Source organism: Cyprinus carpio, unplaced genomic scaffold, assembly GCF_018340385.1.
Source record: "Cyprinus carpio isolate SPL01 unplaced genomic scaffold, ASM1834038v1 S000006726, whole genome shotgun sequence".
Lineage (NCBI taxonomy): Eukaryota > Metazoa > Chordata > Actinopteri > Cypriniformes > Cyprinidae > Cyprinus > Cyprinus carpio.
Window position 1 is genome coordinate 422395 of NW_024879330.1, and position 20961 is coordinate 443355.

At 33.4% G+C, this 20961-nt stretch overlaps 1 protein-coding gene across 2 annotated transcripts in view; it reads left to right on the forward strand.

The window, feature by feature from the left end:
* LOC109052243 (transcription initiation protein SPT3 homolog) overlaps positions 1-20961 on the forward strand; it is a 61403-nt gene that overhangs the window by 38888 nt on the left and 1554 nt on the right. Inside the window, exon 9 of one of the 2 annotated variants that reach the window (XM_042755579.1) lies at positions 15470-15882. The exons of the other annotated variant lie outside the window; for it this stretch is intronic. Coding sequence (XP_042611513.1) covers positions 15470-15516 — 47 coding nt within the window. The 3' untranslated portion in view covers positions 15517-15882. Of the gene's footprint in view, positions 1-15469; positions 15883-20961 lie in introns of those variants that run through there. 2 annotated transcript variants of the gene reach the window in all.

A 20961-nucleotide genomic window follows, 5' to 3' on the forward strand; every position in this document is an offset into this window, starting at 1 on the left:
TAAGGCTGTTGCTATGACATTGCTAAGGTATTTCGATTGGTAGATGGTTACTAAGTGGTTTAATATGTTGCTATACTAAGCTGTTAGCGATATAAATAGTCAATCTTGCCTACACTAACACCTCAGATAAGCACAAAAGTGTGTCTTAAAGATCTAGAGATACTTTCATCTTTACTAGACCTGTTTAAATTTCACTGGCCCTTACGCATGTTTAGAAGTTGCTGTGACAGCAATATTTTGTACCTTACTTGCGGTTTCCCCCGCTCTCACTTTACGTAAGACTTTGGGCTAAAGACAACAAATGAGGGAGTGATGTGTCTCCTCTCTCTCGTTTATTGCTCCATCGTCTCCGTATCTAAGGAAGGACGTCTTGTCCCAGGCTGCTGACATCCACAGGACTCTCTGTTTCTGTGTCCTTTTCAATGCCTCATAAACACCGCACTATAAACAGCCCATTGCAGCAGGTTTTATATCCCTGAATTCCAGTCGCATCCCTCGTGTTGGCATCGGACGGCAGTTCCTGCGAAACCTTCCTTAACAATTACACATTTACAAGTAGAGACATTCTTCCCCGTGGTTTAAATAGCTTGTTATTACTCCATGAAATTGCTTCTTGGATGTCAAGCGAACGGTCGGACTGGCAGCGCCGTACAGAAGTGGGTCAGCTGGAACGGGAAAACGACATACGGTAGTCTTCCAAAGAGGCAATATTTTATCAAAATGATATTGAAACCTCCCAGTGCAGAAATACAGGCCGAGTACTGGCGCCATTTGAAGTAAAGCGTAATATTTGTCTTTGAAATAAGTTTATCGGAGAAAGAACAGCAACTTCCTGGATTTTGAGCACAAAGAGCTGGGTTTGTTTTTATTTTACGCCAAAGTGTTGGCAATGGCAGCCTATCTTTTCTTGTTTGTTGAAGCATTGATATGAAAATACTATGCCATTAGAAGCACGAGCGTTCGGTGCCAGAAAACGCTTAGCCGTTTCTCTCTCTAGATTTATGGAGTCGTTTTTTTCTCCCCCCTCTTCTTCAGTATAATTTCTGTCGAGCCGCATCTGGAAGTATTTATTTCAGTGCCATGTAATCCATCTCGTGGCGCAGTAAACAGACTGGCTATTATTTTTGAATAAAGTCTCATCTTCAGGCTTCGAGAGCGCCGAGCGCTGCCTGCGATCCCTCCTGGCTGTTTCAGATGCTATTGATTTACGGTGGGTTTTTCCACATGCTGACCCCCAAATCCCACTTCACAGCGAGGTGGTGTACAGTACGGCCCATTAAGTCGAAGTTCTGGGGATGCACTTCCCCGCTGGAGTGCGCTGGATCTGGCTGTGTTTCGACTCCCCAAATAACGGGGCTCTGCAGCACAATAACAAATCTAATCCTTTAGCCAGAACTCTCGAAGGTGCTGCTTTACTCTAAATCACGCCGCTTTTAGCATTTTCTTCAGTTCAGGCTTGAGGACAGAGCTCAGATTCTGATTATAATAGTGCTGTTTACAGCAAACCCCTCATTGGGCATTTCCAGAGAAAATAAACAATATCAAGATCAGTTGGGTTTATGAAGCCTTGCCTCTCGTTTACTGACTGTGGCATGACTTGGATCAGGGATTCCCAAACTAAGCTTAACCAAGAGAGACCTTGACTTTAAATGAAAAGTGTTTGTGAACTAGGTTCAGTCTCATAGCGCATATTTATATGTATGGTGTTTGTGAGTTTGTTTGTGTGTATGTTTATTTATTTGTTTCTTTCTTTATGTGTGTGTATTAATTAATTTGTTTATTAATTATTCTTAATTATTGACCTTGATTTTCATCTAAACTTGATTCTGTCTCAGCTATTTGAAATCCTACAATTTTGCATATATTAATCTCTCTCTTTCTCTTTCTCTCTCTCTCTCTCTATATATATATATATATATATATATGTGTGTGTGTGTGTGTGTGTATATGTATTTATTTATTATCTTTTTATTTATTTATCTATCTATCAAATCATTTAAAAATTATTGTAAATTATTTTATCTTTATTTTTATTTTTAAGGTTTTTGTTTATTTGCAATCCTACAATTTAAATATAAATATTATTTTCTTTTTATGTATGTGTGTATATTTGTTTGTTAAATATCCAATGCATATATATAATATATATGTGTGTATGTATATATATATACAGTACAGACCAAAAGTTTGGAAACATTACTATTTTTAATGTTTTTGAAAGAAGTCTCTTCTGCTCATCAAGCCTGCATTTATTTGATCAAAAATACAGAAAAAACAGTAATATTGTGAAATATTATTACAATTTAAAATAATAGTTTTCTGTTTGAATATACTTTAAAAAAATAATTTATTCCTGTGATGCAACTGAATTTTCAGCATCATTACTCCAGCCTTCAGTGTCACATGTAACATCCAGTCTATCACATGATCATTTAGAAATCATTCTAATATTCTGATTTATTATGAGTGTTTGGAAACAGTTCTGTTGTCTAATATATTTGATGAATAAAAGTTTAAAAAGAACTGGATTTATTCAAAATAAAAATAAAAATTCTAATAATATATATTCTAATAATATATTTTATTTACTATCACTTTTTATCAATTTAACACATCCTTGCTGAATAAAAGTATTGATTTTATTTAAAAAAAAAGAAAGAAAAAAAATGACTGACCCCAAATTACTGACCAGTAGTGTATATTGTTATTACAAAATATTTTATATTTTAAAAACATAGCTTTTTTTATTTATTTATTTATTTATTTATTTTTTTACTTTTTATACATCAAAGTATCCTAAAAAAGTATCACATGTTCTGAAAAAATACTAAGCAGCAGAGCTGTTTCCAACTTTGATAATGTCATATTAGAATGATTTCTAAAGGATCATGTGATAATGATCCTAAAAATTCAGCTTTGCATCACAGAAATAAATGATAATTTAAAGTATAATAAATTTAAAAACAATTATTTTAAATTGTAATAATAATATTAAATTTTTTTCTGTATTTTTGATCAAATAAATGCAGGCTTGATGAGCAGAAGAAACTTCTTTCAAAAACATTAAAAAATAGTAATGTTTCCAAACTTTTGGTCTGTACTGTATATATATATATATACTATATATATATATATATATATATATATATATATATATATATATATATATATATATATATATATATATAGGTTTCAATTCTATCTATCTGTCTGTCTATCTATCTGTCTAAATTTTATATATATATATATATATATATATATATATATATATATATATATATATATATATAAAATGTATATGTGTGTGTGTGAGTTTAAACCTTTACATACAGTATATTATACATACATTATATAAAAGTTCTGAACAACAATAAGACATATTAACATGAGTGATTATTTAGAGCTGTATTAGTGATCCGTTTCCTCTGCATGAAACTCTCACTCGATGATTTTACAGACACAGATACGCCCGAGAGAGAACGAGAAGACGGTCTGAAATTCGTTATTGCATTAAAACCCACACTTAGCCTTGTCTATTTTCCTAAGCCCTCTGGATTTCAGATCGAAGGCGTTTGAAGGAGGTTCTGACCCGGGACGACTGTACATCGATACAGTTGAACTCGCAGGCAGACTCGAGCGCTGGCAGCCTGACGGCGGGGAAGTCCCGGTCATACGGCATCTCGTATGTGCCGCAGCCTTGATCCAATTCAGCCGGCTCCACACAGACAGGATCTCTCCGCTATCCCCGTCCCGCCGGGCGCCAGCGCACACACATTCCCACATCTGCCTTGTGCTGCTCATGAATATGCACGAGCAGGAGTTACACTTATGGCAACGTCTCATTACGGTCAGCAAAATGCACACTCATGCAGCTTTCTGCTATCTTGTCTCGAGACCTTTCATTCACGTGTTAAAGGTTAGTCCACCCAAAAAATCATTTATCATCATTTACTCGCCCTCATGTTGTTCCAAGGTGTGCTATACATCTGAAGTTACGACAGAGCCAAGAATAGCTTTATTTAAAAAGTCATTATTTGCTGAAAATCATGCCTTTTGCCACAGCTCTCAAATCTGATCTGCACTCAAGTTTAAAAAAGACAGAAGTGTGAATGAGGTTTAAGAGCTAAGGTGGAGGAAGATTTTCAACGAATAATGGCTGAAAATTTAGCCTTTTCCTCATTCCTAGCTTCAGAAGATGTGAAATATAGCATGCAAGTTGTATGGCAGTATTATTTTAGTATCATTTTTACACAATGAAAGTTATATTAATATTTTAAATTAGTTTTGGTTTCAATTTTCAATTCAATTCAATTTATGCATTTAGCAGACGCTTTTATCCAAAGCGACTTACAGTGCATTCAGGCTATCAATTTTTACCTATCATGTGTTTCCGGGGATCGAACCCCCAACCTTGTGCTTGTTAACGCAATGCTCTACCACTTGAGCTACAGAAACACTCATTATATATATAGACACAATAAAATTTTTGGTAAATTATAAATTATTTTTAGTATATATCATTGTTTTTTTTTTATTTGTTTTTTTTTTTATATGTGATATAGTTTTTATTAATGACAATTTTTTTTTAATTTATTAATTTTACTTTTAATTAGTTTTTTAGTACATAAACTGAATGAAAATGAGAAATGTTGAAATAAAATAAGTTTGTTTTTTATTTCAATTTTTTTTCAGTTATAGCTTCATCTATAAATGTAATTATATATATATATATATTATATATATATATATATATATATATATATTAGTTATATATATATAGTTATATATTATAAAATGTATTAATAATTTCACAAATAATTACAAAGAAATGGCAGTTAACGCATTGAATTAAACATGACATTTTGAATTAGAAAGACAGAAATGGTATTTTTTGTCAAATGTACTCCAGTAATCATTTTTACGGTATACTTTAATCATACTTTTGGACTTTTTGAAGCTCAACTTTTATTGCATGGTAAAGAGCGTCCAGGACATTCTGCTAAACATCTCCTTTTGTGAAAGAAGAAAGAAACTCATATGGTTTGGAACGACATGAGTGTGAGTAAATGAAAACAGAGCTATCATTTTTTGGGTGAACTATCCATTCTTTCTTTTTCTCATCCAGTCTTTGGGGTGAAGTTCCTGCTCAGGCTCGGTCAATGACAGATCTTTGTTTTTCTTCGCTGGTATTTATGTTCTTTTTGTACCGAAGTGTTTAAATGTATTCCTGACCCTTTTGTCTAATGTGTATCTTGGCCTGCGGACTTTGTGTTAAAATGACAAGAGCGAACTTTCGGAGGTGTTCGGGCTGAAATAAGCACACTACTCAGTTTTATGGAGCGTGCGAAGAACTCGCTTTTGTTTATTGAAACTAACTATGTTTCTGTTCATCAAACCAGCCGGGCAGCATAAAACAATGACTGCTGGGAATGGTCACGCATGAGACCCATGGCATATTGTTTATGACACGCTCTAAACAATGCCTGATGGCCACCATTTTCTTATTGGGCATAAAAATAAAAGGAAGACAGAATGATATTGTAGCTAATGAGTTACATCTGCGTGTTCCCCTCAGTGCGGGACTGATAATTGGAGTGTCATCTCTCGGCGGAGAGGAGACAGTTTGTCTCTCACATTTACGCGGCCGGCCAGCGAGAGGACACAGCGGCGCTGATCAAAGATAAACCTCCTCTCGCCAGGGGTTGGCCATCTTTTTTCCTCGCGATCCTGGCAGTGATGCAGCTTAACAGGCTAGAAAAGAGAAGTGCAAACAGTTTCCTTCCTCACGCAAACAAGACGACCAAAGAAGCTTTTCTTTCAGTTTGGCTCGGTTTTTGCCTGCCAAAGCATCCGGAGCACTAGAGAGTCGAGCTGCTCTCTCCTTGTAATGATGTTCAGATCATGCTGAGTTTAATATTAGAGCAATTCATCTCTCATTACCAAAAATATAATATAGAATTTCAGAATGAATTGCTTAGTTTGCCTAATAGTTTTTTATATATACTAGGCAATTCATTCTGAAATTCTATATTATATTTTTGGTTATATCTATATCTATATATATCTATATATCTATATATATATATATATATATATATATATATATATAGAGAGAGAGAGAGAGAGAGAGATATATATTACACTATCTTTCAAATATGGATCAGATTTTTAATTTTTTTTTTTAAGGATGCATGTTTTTGTTAAAAAGTATGGTTGTATTTGATATTTTGTGAAATATTATTATAATTTAAAAGAACAGATTTGTATGTGAATATATTGTAATATGTAATTTATTCCTGTGATGCAAAGCTGAATTTTCAGCATCATTACTCCAGTCTTCAGTGTCACATGATCCTTCAGAAATCAATCTTATGTGCTGATTTATTATCAGTGTTGGAAACAGTTGTGCTGCTTTTTTTTATTGGGGGGTGGGGGCACTGTGATACTTTTTTCAGGATTCTTTGATATATTAAATTTCAGAACCATTAAGAACAGATGTCAAAATATCACAGACATAAACCATTTTTTAACCTATTACTCAACATAAATAAATAATTAAGAACAGATGTCAAAATATCACAGACATAAACCATTTTTTAACCTATTACTCAACATAAATAAATATTTATATATTTTTTTTATATATATATATATTTTTAGTACTTTGGTATATTTATTTATTCTTAAACTATATGATGTTTTTTTATTATTATTATTCTCAACTCAACTCAACCTTTATTTATAAAGCACTTTCAAAACCATAAAAATTGACCAAAGTGCTGTATACAACCAGTATATAATAAAGATAAAAAACAAAACTTTAAAACATAGGAACAAAACATAAAATAAAAACAAGTCATTCACAATTGTCCTGACCAATGCTGAAAGCCTGATAAAACAAGTCTTTAAGTCCTTTTTAAAAATGTCCATGCTTGATGAGGATTTTACAGATAATGGCAGAGCATTCCAAAGTGTTGGAGCCGCAACAGAAAAAGTGCGATCTCCACTCCGCCTGAGACAAGACCGTGGGACAGTCAAAAGAAAGCTCTGAGAGGAGTGCAATAGTCAATGCGATTGGTAAAGGACCAGCATATCCCTTATGTACTCAGGAGCCTGACCAATCAGAGCTTTATACACAAACATCAACAACTTGTATTGTATTCAATATTTTACAGGAAGCCAATGCAAAGATACCAACACAGGTATTATATAATCCCGTTTTCTAGTGTTAGTTAAAAGTCTTGCTGCAGCATTCTGAACATACTGAAGACGCTTAACCAGAGATTCACTTATGCCTAAGTATAAAGCATTACAATAGTCCAACCTCTTTGAAATAAAAGTATGTATAACAGAATTGTTTTCAGTTTGGACAATTTCCTTAACTGAAAAAAAATGATGTTTTCACAACACTGTTTACTTGTCGGTGAAGATGGATTTCGAAATCAATAATTACTCCCAAGTTCCTCACATAACCACGTAGATCATTGGACAATAGTCCCTGGCTTCCGACCATATCATTCTGAAACTGCTTGTTACCAAATATAATAAGCTCAGTCTTATCTTCATTTAACTGAAGAAAATTATTTGCAAATCAAGCCTTAACATCTGCCAAGCACTTGCAAAAGTTTGTTAAAGAAAAACAACTGTCAAGCTCTAAAGGAAAATAAATTTGCAAATCAACAGCATTCAGATGATAGTTAATATTTTACTTCCTAACAATTTACCCCAGGGGCAGCATATATAAAGAAAACAAAGTTGGACCAAGAATAGATCCCTGTGGGACCCCACAATAGAAAGTAGCAGAATGACAAATGATCACCCTGCTGTCTAGATATTAGATTTTGTCATGGATAAACCTGTATGATTTACTAATGGCAGCGAGTAAATCATGACATAATTTATAATTAGTGGGGTGAACATTATTTTGGACACACAACACTGAGCTGACCATGATCCGCTGCAAATAAATCAAGCAATTAATGTGTAATGTTCATGTGACCTTTTTGACCTTTGTGTAAAAAACTGCAGTCCAAGAGTAAATCATCTACCACATGAATATAAAATCCAAAGTTTTTTTTTTTTTTTTTTTTTCAGTTGGAGAAAATCATTAATTCACATCATGCAACCAATGCAAATTCAACAGCTTGCACAAATAACCGCCAACATATGGTGACCATTCACAGGAGTGACGGACAGGAGCGCTCGTCCAATAAAGCCTTCCAGACCCCTGGCAGCCTTCCGTATCCACCGATCCCAGATTTCTGATGCATACGCTGTGGATTTCAGCACAGCCCGTAATATATATGGGCAATAAAATCAGCGAGGGTCAGTTGCTGCGCTACTGGAATGCGTTTGTACAGCAGCGCTTCTGTACGCGGCCTCTGAAACCACACGGCCTCTTCCTTCTTGTACTGTCAGCAGGCGATATTTCATCAGAAAGCCTCTCTCTCTCTCTCTCTCTCTGCACAGATGGTTCCTCTGCCCATGTTGCAGATATTTTTTTCCTGGAGTTTTTCTTGGACCCCGTCGGCTGGGTTTTGCCCCGGCAGAAGTGCGTCCCGCCACCCACGGCCAAGGCTAGAGGCCGGCCTGGATGAGCCGCATCTGAACCTGGAGACCTCCGCAGAGTGTTTCCATAAGGGGGGAGTGGAGGTCTTACTTAGCACTATTGAACTGCAAAAATGGAGATTTATGAATGGACGAGCGGAGGCGTCGCAAAGCCCAGTTTGCAAAAGCAAGAAGGCAGAATGCTTCACCCGCATTCGAGTTTTCCCTGAATTTATATTCTCTGACGGTGCTGTTAGAATCAGAGAGGTGTTCTTCATCACTGTCCTTTTACGTTTGACTGTGGTTTTTATTTATTTCAGACTTTCAGAATCATTAAACTTGCTCTTTGCATAATTCCCTTGAGTAAGTTGCAGGTGTTTGTGTTGAAATTAACTTGTTTAGTGAATTCACTCCTCGATTTGAGACATTTTAAGAGGGTAAACAGTGTCATGTATCTTCACACCAAGTCACCAAAAGTGACCATTAGCTGTCTGATATTTGTATTTGCCATTTCAGTTTGTGTTTTTAAGTAATCCTAATATAATTCTGAGAATTTAACCTAAAATCAGCTCTGAAAATAAAATGTTGTTATAAAAAAAAATTACTCAATCTACTGTGACTTTAGACTTTAAATTGAATAATAAAATATAATTAATTTATATAACTATTATAATTGTTAATATCAGTTATCAATTATAATTATTAATTTGATCATTTTATTTGTTTTAATTCAGTTTAAATATTTGACAAATGAATGTGACATGAAATGTTAAATGTAATTTTTTTTTTTTTTTTTTATTAAAGCTGATTACATCAAAAGCTGCTGTGATTTTAGAAGGTATATAGCTATTTAATCAAACATGGGAACTGGCAAATTTTGATAATTATGCCTTTTGAAATTTACTTGATTTTGTATTTTATATATTTTATTTATATACATTTTTAATTATTATTTTTAATATAATACTATTTTTTTTAGAGATGTGCAGATAATTTAATATTTTGATAAGAACTTTCTTTTTCTTCTAACAGCCATACTTTGAATAATTAAATATAATGAAATTACATAATTATTATATTTTATATCATTATTATCAATTATAATTATATAATTTATTTTTTAATTGTTTGTTAAAATATAAAAAAAAAATTATGTGACGTATAATGTAAAAAATACTTTGTAATATTGCTTGGTAAAAAAAAAAAAAAAAAAAATTCTGATGTGGTTTCTGACTGTATGGGAAGTAGAATCTGTGCTGTTTTCCCTTCTTTTCCATTTGCGAAGTATAAATAATTAGCAGAGGGGAGGACGAGGCTTGAGACACTGCGACAGCTCTCATGATTGAAAATATATTCCATACAGGAAGGAACTCTTCCCTGAGATATATCTCCATTGCTTCCCGTTGAACATGCACATTATATACATAGATCAGGCTGGATTTATTTTTCAGGATCTTTAGGGATCCCTCTTGGTCAGCTTCCTCCAGGATGTGTATTCATATGTTGGAAAATAAGCCTGTGATGTTGTGTGAGGCCAAATGAAACTGAGAATCTGCTGTGCTGGAAAAATCCACCATGTAATAAAACACCATTCATGCTCAATCTGTCAAACTTAGTGAAACCCAATCAGAGCAGACTTCACACAATCAATCAGTTCAGTAAAGCCTTGCATGTTTCAAATCAAAGCTTTTATATTGCATTCTTTTTAAACAAACTTTTTTAGTAATTCATTTCGGAAAGCTTAAACATCTTTAAAGGTTTTCAGCACATTGCGAGGGTATTCTGGGTAGTTGCTGTGTGTTATTTAGGCTGTGTCATGCAGTTGCTAGGGTATTCTGTATGGTTGTTATGTGATGCATAGAATGTTTTTTTTTTTTTTTTTTCTCACAGTAGTTAGAGTATTCTGAGTGGTTGCTATGTTATCTAGGCAGATTTACATTGTTGCTAGTAGAAGTCAACCAATAGTGGATTTTACCGATACTGATAACTAACCGATAGTTTTTAAAATGTATCCTGAATAAAAAGAAACATAACACTACGTACAATAGTACTGAACTTTATTAGGGGAAAAAATGTTACTGAAATGTACTGTACTTCTTAAATTAAATATGTAAATATTAATATATTCATTACCCTTTGATCATAGTGCATTAACTAATGTTATCAGAAATTACTTTAAAATAAAAAAAATATTATTCCTCTCAGCAATGATGTCAAAAATAATGTAGTTTTTTCTTTACTAATGCAGAATCAAGTCAACAATTGAATTACTTTATAATGATATGAAAACATGTACTGTAGTATACTCTCATCACGTGTCAAAACAAACAGCACGAGGTGTCCAGGGTTGCTAGGTCTGCATAACATAACTAGCCCAATGGCCAATCAAAAATAGCCCAAACGGAGTCCAATGACCATATCCCAAACATCAAAACTCAAAATATGCAATTTCCATAACTAAAGTACATATTTTACAGTCACTGTTATGCAAATTGAAAACCACTATATCAATATGATCATAAACCCTACCAGTGGCCCTCCTTCACAAAACTTAACATCTACCACAGTTTTATCACTGGTAGAATCTAACATATTTTAGTGCAAGTATTTCAGTTAAATATTATTTATGAAAAAATCAACCTGTGGCAACCCATTTAATCCCAGATTTTTCCCAGACATGATAATATCCAAATGATGTCTCATTAGTTGATGTTTGATTTAGTAAAAATTTGTTTTTTTGACATTTTTATGAAAATGTTTTTTTGGACATTTTTATGTAAATGTGTGTATAGTATTTTATTGTATGTTATTTTTTTGTCGGGTGGGATAATGTGTATACTGAATTAAAATATTTCTACAGTCATCAGAACACTATTTTAAACGCTTTACTATTATACATAAAAACCCTTATACAACACTGATAGGTATAATGAGATAAAAGTAGGGCTGTCAAATGATTAATCATGATTAATCACATCCAAAATAAAAGTTTTGTTTACATAATATATGTGTGTATACTGTGTATATTTATTATGTATATATAAATACACACACATGCATGTATATATTTAAGAAGAATATGTTATAGTTTATATATTAAAATATATATATATATATATATATATATATATAATATATATATATATATATATATATATATATATATATATATAAAATAAATAAAGAATATAAATATATAAATGTATATACATGTAAATATTTTCTAAATATATAATTTATGTGTGTGTATTTATATATACATAATAAATATACCCTGTACACATACATATATTATGTAAACAAAACTTTTATTTTGGATGTGATTAATCGTGATTAATCATTTGACAGCACTAGATAAAAGACAGAAAAGTTTTTATCCCAGTGCTCACTATTGTTGCCATCAACATGTTTACTCATTCTATGACCATTTAATATTTGTAAATATGTATATTAATACTAGACACCTTAAAGATAATGTGTACCAATTTTTTTGTCATGTCTTCATGTGAACATACTTTGTTTTGGAGCTTTGATGCAGCCATCATCTTCTCGTGGTGCAAACAGGAAGTAAACTGCTCTGGTCATTTGCACTAACCATGTGACAATGCACATATTTACTTGAGACCCTTTTATTTTTTCTATATTAGCAGGAAATGCGCTAACACCAGTCATTAAAATTTTTAGAGCTTTATAACTAGTGGTCGATCCATATATCGCCAAGGCCGATATATCAGCCGATATTTGCCATTTTTCACATATCTGCATCTGCCGATAAGTTTTTCTGCTTGGCACACAGTGCTGACACTCTCCCACTTGTTTACTGTCTTTGCTAACAGTTCTGTCTAATATGGATAGAAGTCTGTCTAATAATCCGATAGAACAAAGTTATTAACACACTGTAGTAATGTTACTCTGGCTTTATTTGAAAAATATGATTCCCAATGCACACAAACTTCCCAGATTACTGAGTGCCCTGTTGGTTACAGTATTTGCTTCCTATTTAATTATATTTTTATTAAATATTTTTTTATTTGTGAAAAATACTTTGTCATCTAAAGTATAAGTATGCTTATTTTACACATTTACTTTTTTAATCCATTGTCAAATGTTTCTTAAATATTAAAAAAAAAAAAAAAAAAAAAATTATATCGGCTTTATATCGACTATTGGCCCCCCTGCTGTCCAAGATATCGGCATCGGCTGTCAAAAAACCAATATCAGGTGACCACTATTTATAACTGAAAACCTTTGGTAGCCCAATTCAGCGGGGGAAAACCATAGACTTGGCAACCCTGGAGGCATCAGTGAATCTGTGGACGCAACCCAGAAAAACTATCAGTATGAATTTTTACCGATAATCGGTTGTTCCAGAAATCAACTGTTGGTGCCTATAAATCGGTCGGCTCGACCTCTAGTTGATAGGATGCTATGAGTTACTGCTATGTGTTATCTAGAGGATTTAAATTGTGCATGAATTAAGCTAAATTTGCATGCATTCAGTGAGAGATGATGAATAGAAGTTTAGTTTTTCCACATCCAGTGTAACAGATACAGGTGCAAACAGCTGCTTCTGGATCAAATGTTCTCCTGTTCCTCGTTGGTCCTGATTAGAAATCTGCTCTCCAGTGTGCTGATCCTAAAATTGGACTTGGAGATAATGACCCAAAGAAACAGAAGTCGCCAGCAAATCAAGCCTCGACCCTTGAGCTTTGATACGCGGGTTTGAATCTGGCCTTTATAAGTTCCAGCTTGGCAGAGCTTTCACAATATCCTTTCTTTCTTGCCTTATTCTGTGGGGTTTTTTTTCCAGTCAGTTCATGTTTCTGGGCCTGTATCTAGTTTGAGTCGTCTGTTTTCCTGAATCCAGCTCCGTCCCGTCTGGGACCTGTCTCCATTTCGCTTTTGTGTCCCGTTTAAATGCCAGACAAATGAAATGAGTTCGCCATAATACGAATGCAAGAAAAAACACGCATCAAAAAACAAATTGTATCGCATGGAGGACGCGGCCAAGCGGCACACATCTGCTTTCAATTCTCCATTTCTTTTATAAAAAGGAAATCAAATGATATATATATCAATCTACCACCCTGAGTGGCTTTGGATTTCGTCGGCTCCTTTCTTTTACCCACAATGCAGCTGTACGTATTGTCTTGCTGCAGTCGCTGCAGTGCTTTCTCTTGTTTTCCTCCCTGTGGTTGAATAATGATAATTAATGGTGCTGTCGGTGGAGTTTGCAGGGTTCTGTTCATAAAGACACTTGTTATTTTTTATATGTTGCCCGTGACTGGATCCGCCTTCCACTCCGGGATTGTGGTGACCTGATGGTTTTCCTTCATGAAATACAGATCTCTGTTGGCAGAAACGCATGATCCAGAGTCGTGTCCTTAAGTAATTACAATGATGTTTGTGTGTGACCACTTATTACTGTCCAACCAAGTGCTTATGGGAGCTCAGATGACATGATGTTAAACGTACAGTACAGTATGAAGTATGAAGGATACGCAACAGACTGAGAACATCACATTCAGAGTGTGTCGATGACAAACGGTGATCATGAAGAGGATTCATGTTGGTTTCATGCATTTTTGATGAATGGTTTATACAGTTTTTTAACAGAATTTTTGATTGAATGGTTAACCAAGTATAATTTATGCTTCATTCACGCATTGAATATACTGCAAAAAATTATTGATTTTTTTTTACAAAATTTTTTTATCTGCCTCAAATTTTCACGTTCAGTGTGTTACCTGCCATTTTATTTTAATTATTTTTAAAATCTACTAGCAATTTCTGAATGACAATTGTATGTGTGCACATCTCAGTCATTATTTTCAAAGGAAATATATATATAAAATATATAAAAAAATATTATTTTTTTTATTTCAAAAAAGTTCAAATTAGCTAATATTAAAAGCAATAATGAGCATCAGGTGTCATTTCTGTGATGTAATTTTAATACAAAAATTGAAACAGTTATTGTGTAAACATTTATTACATTTAATGTAATGAATAATTTTATAGTTATAATGGAATAAATAAACACAAAAGAAATGAAAGCCATGCATGTCATTGACCATACAGTACTTGAATATGATTTTGTCAAACAATTTTCAGAAAAAAAATGTCAGTTAGATTAAAAAAAATAATAAAAAAAAATACTTTTATTCAGCAAGGACACATTAAACTAATTGAAAATGACAGTAAGGACATTTATAATGTATAAAAAAAAAAAGATTTCTATTTCAAATAAATGCTGTTTTTTTTATTTTTTTTTAGTATGATTTCTTAAGGATCATGTGACTCTGAAGACTGGAGTAATGATGCTGAAAATACAGCTGTGCATCACAGAAATAAATTATATTTAAAATATATTCACTGTACTGTATTTCTGATTAAAAAAATACAGCTTTAGTGAGCAGAAGAGATTTTAAAAAATCCCAAACTTCTGAATGGCAGTGTTTATGATTTCTGCATGATTATATGTATTTTCTATGTCTTTTAAACATTAGTCATGCAAAAATATTTGAATCATAAAACATATTTGCAACCTAGTTGTTATACGGTTCAGAAATAAAATATGTGAACCATATAACAACTACTTTGCAGTCGTGTGGACCCTCACAATTACACCCCTGTGACATTTTTAAAGTCGAGCCTTCAAATCAGAATGCCTTTCCACAAATAGATTCATAAACCACTTGTTAACCACATTTGTTTTGTATCTGTGTTTCTAATAGATGAGGATGGTTTTTGTAACCCGCAGAACCAGAAATACTTCGATTAAACATTAAAAGAGAAAAAAACAGCACATTCCAGACAGTGTCGTCTACGATACGAGGAAGGAAAGAGAGGGCTTTCTTTCTGTGTGTGTGTGGATGGATAATTAATTAATGATTTGCTTTTCTCTTGTGTTCCCCGACAGAGTGCCTACCGCAGGAACGGGATGACTTTCCTGGCCTGCTGAGGTGAACGAGAGGAGTCGTCTCTGTCTGTGTGTGTCTTTCTGTGTTTTTGCAGGTTCCTTTGGACAGGAAGTGCTGTGGGCTGCCACAAATCTGGATTGGACACATTTTGTTTAGTTGGTGTTCATATAAACTCTAGTAATATGAGTTTCCTCTTTTCTAAACAGGTTTAATTTTGTATTTTTAGTCGGTAACAACCAATATTCCATAACAATTTCAGCTTTTTTGATGATGATGTGTGTTACTATTTTTTTTTTTATCTTGTCTTTATCTGGAAAGTTGGATAATGAAAACCAATCTTCTTTTTGATGCTGTAATATTTTATCTTTTCTGTTGTAATACCTTGCTTTTGTAATTTTGTACCATTTTTGTTTGGATTTAGAGTATTTACTTGTCTTTTTTTTTATTAAAAATCTTGAAATAAAAATGTGTTCTGTGTTCAAAAATGTATTATTGTTTTTTTAAAGATTTTTAATATAAAAAAAAAATCATGGTATTACCATGATTTAAAAAACACACACGTGAAACCACGACTTATTTACTTTTGAATGTGATTTTTTTTTTTTTTTTTTTTTTTTTTTTTTTTTTTTTTTTAATGAACAAGAAAGTAAAACCCCTTAACTATTTTCTGTAATTTTTTTTATCCATAAGCTTATGGTTGTATATTGATAAGCTTGGAGTGAATATATATATAACATTTAAAAATTTTATAATAGTTGTATTAATATTTCAAAAAAATTAACATTATACACACACACAGTGGTGGGCCGTCAGAGTCAGCAGGGCCTTCTCTGCTTGCCCTATAAAAAATAAAATTGTGTAAAAAATATTTTTATTATTTAGGTATCATTTTCATTTGTGTAATGTCCACAAAATGGCCTATGATTAGTTTAGTTGAGGTTGAACTGGAATATTCTACATAAAAAAAAAGTCTGCGGCCAGCATGTTTATTTTTTTTTTTATACGAGTAAAGGGACATGGAATGACAGACACACGGACTTTATTTACAAGTGAGAGGTGAGTGCTTTATTATTTGACGAGTATTGATTCTTGCACATTGTTATGGAGGTGTATGTGGTGTGTTGATAATACTGTGGCGTGGTGTGGTGTGTGGATGTCCAGCATTTGTACAGTTCTGCTGCTGTGGGCGCGTCATCATTTTAGAGTATCGTGAATGTTCATAGTGACCCGTGTATTGGTGGATTACTTTTACTGATCCATGTAGGGAAATTTACTCTGAATTTAACCCACCCCAATCTAGTCTACTGTTGAAATTGTTGATCAGCTGTCATTGTCGTTGAGGGGCTGTGTGCGGCATAATATGTGAATTATATGCATATGGCTGCGTTAGCTGTTACAGAGATGTGTAAGATAGATGTGTAAGGGTATGTAGTTTACAGTTGCTTAATGAAGGCCCTGACTGAAACCCCATGGTACGCTACTGTATATATATATGTGTGTGTGTGTGTGTGTGTGTGTGTAAAAGTCACAGAAAGGTAATGAAAATGATTAGATCATACAGTGTGGAGCCCTGCATGGTATTGTCATTATACTCGTCCAAAAAATGGTAAAATGAGAGTACTTTTAGTTTAGTTTAGTTTTTTGTTAGTGAAAAAGATGACAGTTTCAGTTGGGCATCATCGACTCGAACAGATCAGAGCTCTAGATTCTCTGAAGACCTCTACATAAATAAAGCACATGAGCTCATTCTCCAGCACTGACTGTGAGCTTTACTAAGCACAGGTATCACATAAACATGAAACACACGTGAGCTCATGTTCACTCTGACAGTTATGAATGAGCGGACTGCAGCTGACTGTCGGGTGTTTAAGGGGACCTGAGGGTCAGCGCGGGTGTTGTGTTGTGTTTGATGGTAATGCCCTCTGGGGGATCACAGCTGTTCCACTCACATGTGAGAAAACCGCTCCAATCACACGCCTAATTGGAAACGCTCCGCCTATCTGAAGAGTGTCAGCTTCTCTTAACCTTGATTCATGCTGCTGCAGTGCACAGACTGATTTTATGTGCACAATTGCATGCATAGTGTTTTTTAAAAGAAACTAGTATACACTAAATTCTGCATTATCAATAAAACATCTGGGGTTTGCTGAATAATAACACACAGCGCTGCGTGTCATGCAATGCTCTACTTGACCTTCCATTTCCAATGAGACAGATGACCCAGAATTAGTGCAAACCAAGATGAGAACGTCTCTCGCTTCCTTAAACATGCAATGTGATGTGACAACAGTGTATCATAGTACTGTTTAATATCCGATATTTATTGTGGCATACTGCATATCATGGATATAACTTGATGTATTGGTTTAAAGTTCTAGCAATGCAACTATATAATTTTTTACATTTATGACTAATTATTGTGTGTGTGTGTGTGTCATTGGTTTAAAATGCTAAGAAATATACAGTATTTTTGTGTGTGAATTGTTGCATTTAAAGCCAATAATTAGTCATTTGTATGTTTGTGTTAACACATTTTTAAATATTTTAATATTTAAATTATCAAATTATTTTTTTCCTTTCCTAAAGTCTTTTTACTAAAATCCTAGCAATGCAAGTATATTATCTAATATTTGGCTTTTTAATTATTGTGTGTCAATTATAGCTTGTGTGTATGGTATAAATATATATATATATATATATTAGGGCTGTCAAATGATTAATCACGATTAATCACATCCAAAATAAAAGTTTTGTTTACATAATATATGTATGTGTACAGGGTATATTTATTATGTATATATAAATACACACATAAATTATATATTTAGAAAATATTTACATGTATATACATTTATATATTTATATTCTTATATTTTATATTATATATAAATATATTTAATATATACACATAACATATTCTTCTTAAATATATACATGCATGGTGTGTGGTATTTATATATACATAATAAATATACACAGTATACACACATATATTATGTAACACAAAACTTTTATTTTGGATGTGATTAATCATGATTAATCATTTGACAGCCCTTAATATATATATATTTATATATATATATATACACACACACACACACACACACACACACACACATATATATATATATATATTATTTTTTGTGGAAGGGTGCTATGCACTATATCTATAACACTATGTATGTAACTTTTAAGTAATTAATCAAAACTTTTAAGTAATTAATCAAAACTCAGTTTAAAATGCTATCTTACCATATTTCTTACATTATTTGCATTTTGCATGTTTAAATATTTTATTATTATATTTATTTTTTTTTTAGTAGATTTGATGTGATGAATTGAATAACTGAAATGAGTTAGTGGATCTATTCACTATGAATCCATTTATTTATCTATATATTTTTTATTTATATTTTATCTCATTTTAATTTCAATGATTATTATCTTTAAGTAGGCAGTATGCTGGCATTGCGATCCTCAGATTGTGTCCTGACTCATTATTTGAAGAACTTTTCTTTCCATTCGGGTCTGTTCAGTCGTCTCTCGTCAGCTCATCGGCTCTGCTTGAGTTTAATCCAGTCTGATGTCTTCAGATGTCTTGACCTGTTGCATTTAAACAGATAATACTGATGTCTGTCCCGAATGCCTTTAATGTGTTCACATTTTTCTGTCATCACCTTATAAACGGCCCACAGTAACGTCCTCTATGATATTTCATGGTGTTCGGCGTAAGCTCGACGTATTGCTGTGTAGATCCTCGTAAATTCACCCACGTGAAATCCCAGAGCTTTTCTCGCAGGAGATGGACAGAGATTTATGGAGCTGAAGCGATCTGACAGGCTGCTTTTTATTTGGTTTTCTTCTTCACACACAGGCTCACGTCTGCTGACTGAGCTGTCCGATCTGCACTGAAGATTTAAGATAGCACACTTTTCCTTTTACAGCATATTTAACATGATTTTATTCACACAATGTGTGCCTGTCAATGTTTTTGACTATTAAATCTATACATATATATATATATATATAAATTTATCTATAAGTTAGAGCTGAGGCCTAGTGATGAACACATTTGACACACTCCAGCTGTGCCTATAGGGTGAATGCACTTCAGCAGTTTATAATAATAATATTTCAGTTATGTTGAATAGTTAATAATAATAATTATTATTATTAATTCAAGTTAGTAATAATGAAAAAAAAATATTCAAGACTTATTGCTGACAACAACCGCAACAGTCTGCAGGACACCAATGTTAGATAAATATATAATAATATAATAATAGTGTTATTATTATTATTATTATATGATTAACAACAATAATAATACCCAAGACTTATTGATTTTATACAGCAGCAACAACCACAATATAGCCTACTGAAAGACACCAATGTTCCAGTTATTAATAATAATACATAGTTATTCAATAGGTACATTAAATAATATATAATTAATAATAATGTGCCGCAAGACACCAACGTTTAATAGATTGTAATAATAATAATAAATCTAATAATTACTTGTGACTTGTTGATTATTATACACCTAATATTAAAAAGGTATATTTATAGAACATTTGTGTCTTTTAGCACATTGTATAATTACAGGAAGTCTGTTACTTTGGTTTAGTTGCACTCCCTCTTTACTCCTGGTAAAATCACACGCTTCTCGTAACTGAATGCTTTATTAAAGCTGCTGTAAGCGTTATTTTCTTTTTGACTAGTGGCAGTGAAATCTCCCTTTGGTTCAGTCCTCGGTTTGAAGCATGAAAGAACCTGTTCCCAGCAGTCTGTGCGCTCGCGGTGACCCCGGACTCTTGGCTGTCTCCATCAGTTCAGACGAGCCAAACAGACTCGCGCGTGTGTTCACCGGCGTCACTACCACACACGACCCGGCCTTTACGAGCCTCTTCCGGGAGCGGGGTCCCACAGGTGCAGCCTGTCACAGCCTGTGTGCTTTCACAGGCAGGATACGGGGCTTGTCAGGTCATCACTGCTTTGAGTTATAGCTCGCTCACCAGAATCTGCGTATCTGTGAAAGCAATGCGTCTCTGTCTGATCCTCATTCCAGATCGCGGTTGAGCTCGAGATCTTTGCACATATTCAGTATAATGTTGGTGTGCATGTTTGGTTTGCAGTTCAGGCGTATTTGAATTGGCTTTATAAATACGAGAAATATATATTCAGCAATATTAATGGAATATGAAACACCTTAGGTCCTGGAGGGCCACAGCTCCAGCCCTAATCAAACACACCTGATCAAGCTCTTCAGGATCACTAGAAACTCCAAGCAGGTGTCTGCAGAGCTGTGGCCCTCCAGGAACTACAGTAGGTCATGAGTTTTGTATGTGCAAGCAACACTTTTTCAGAAAATGCAAAAATCTGTGTTTAGTGTAGTAATGCAATCTTTTCAGGAAGCTCCACTGGAGAATTTAGACTGAAGAAATACTGCTTGTTTATGAATATGAAATCATAAGCACCTGCTTTACAT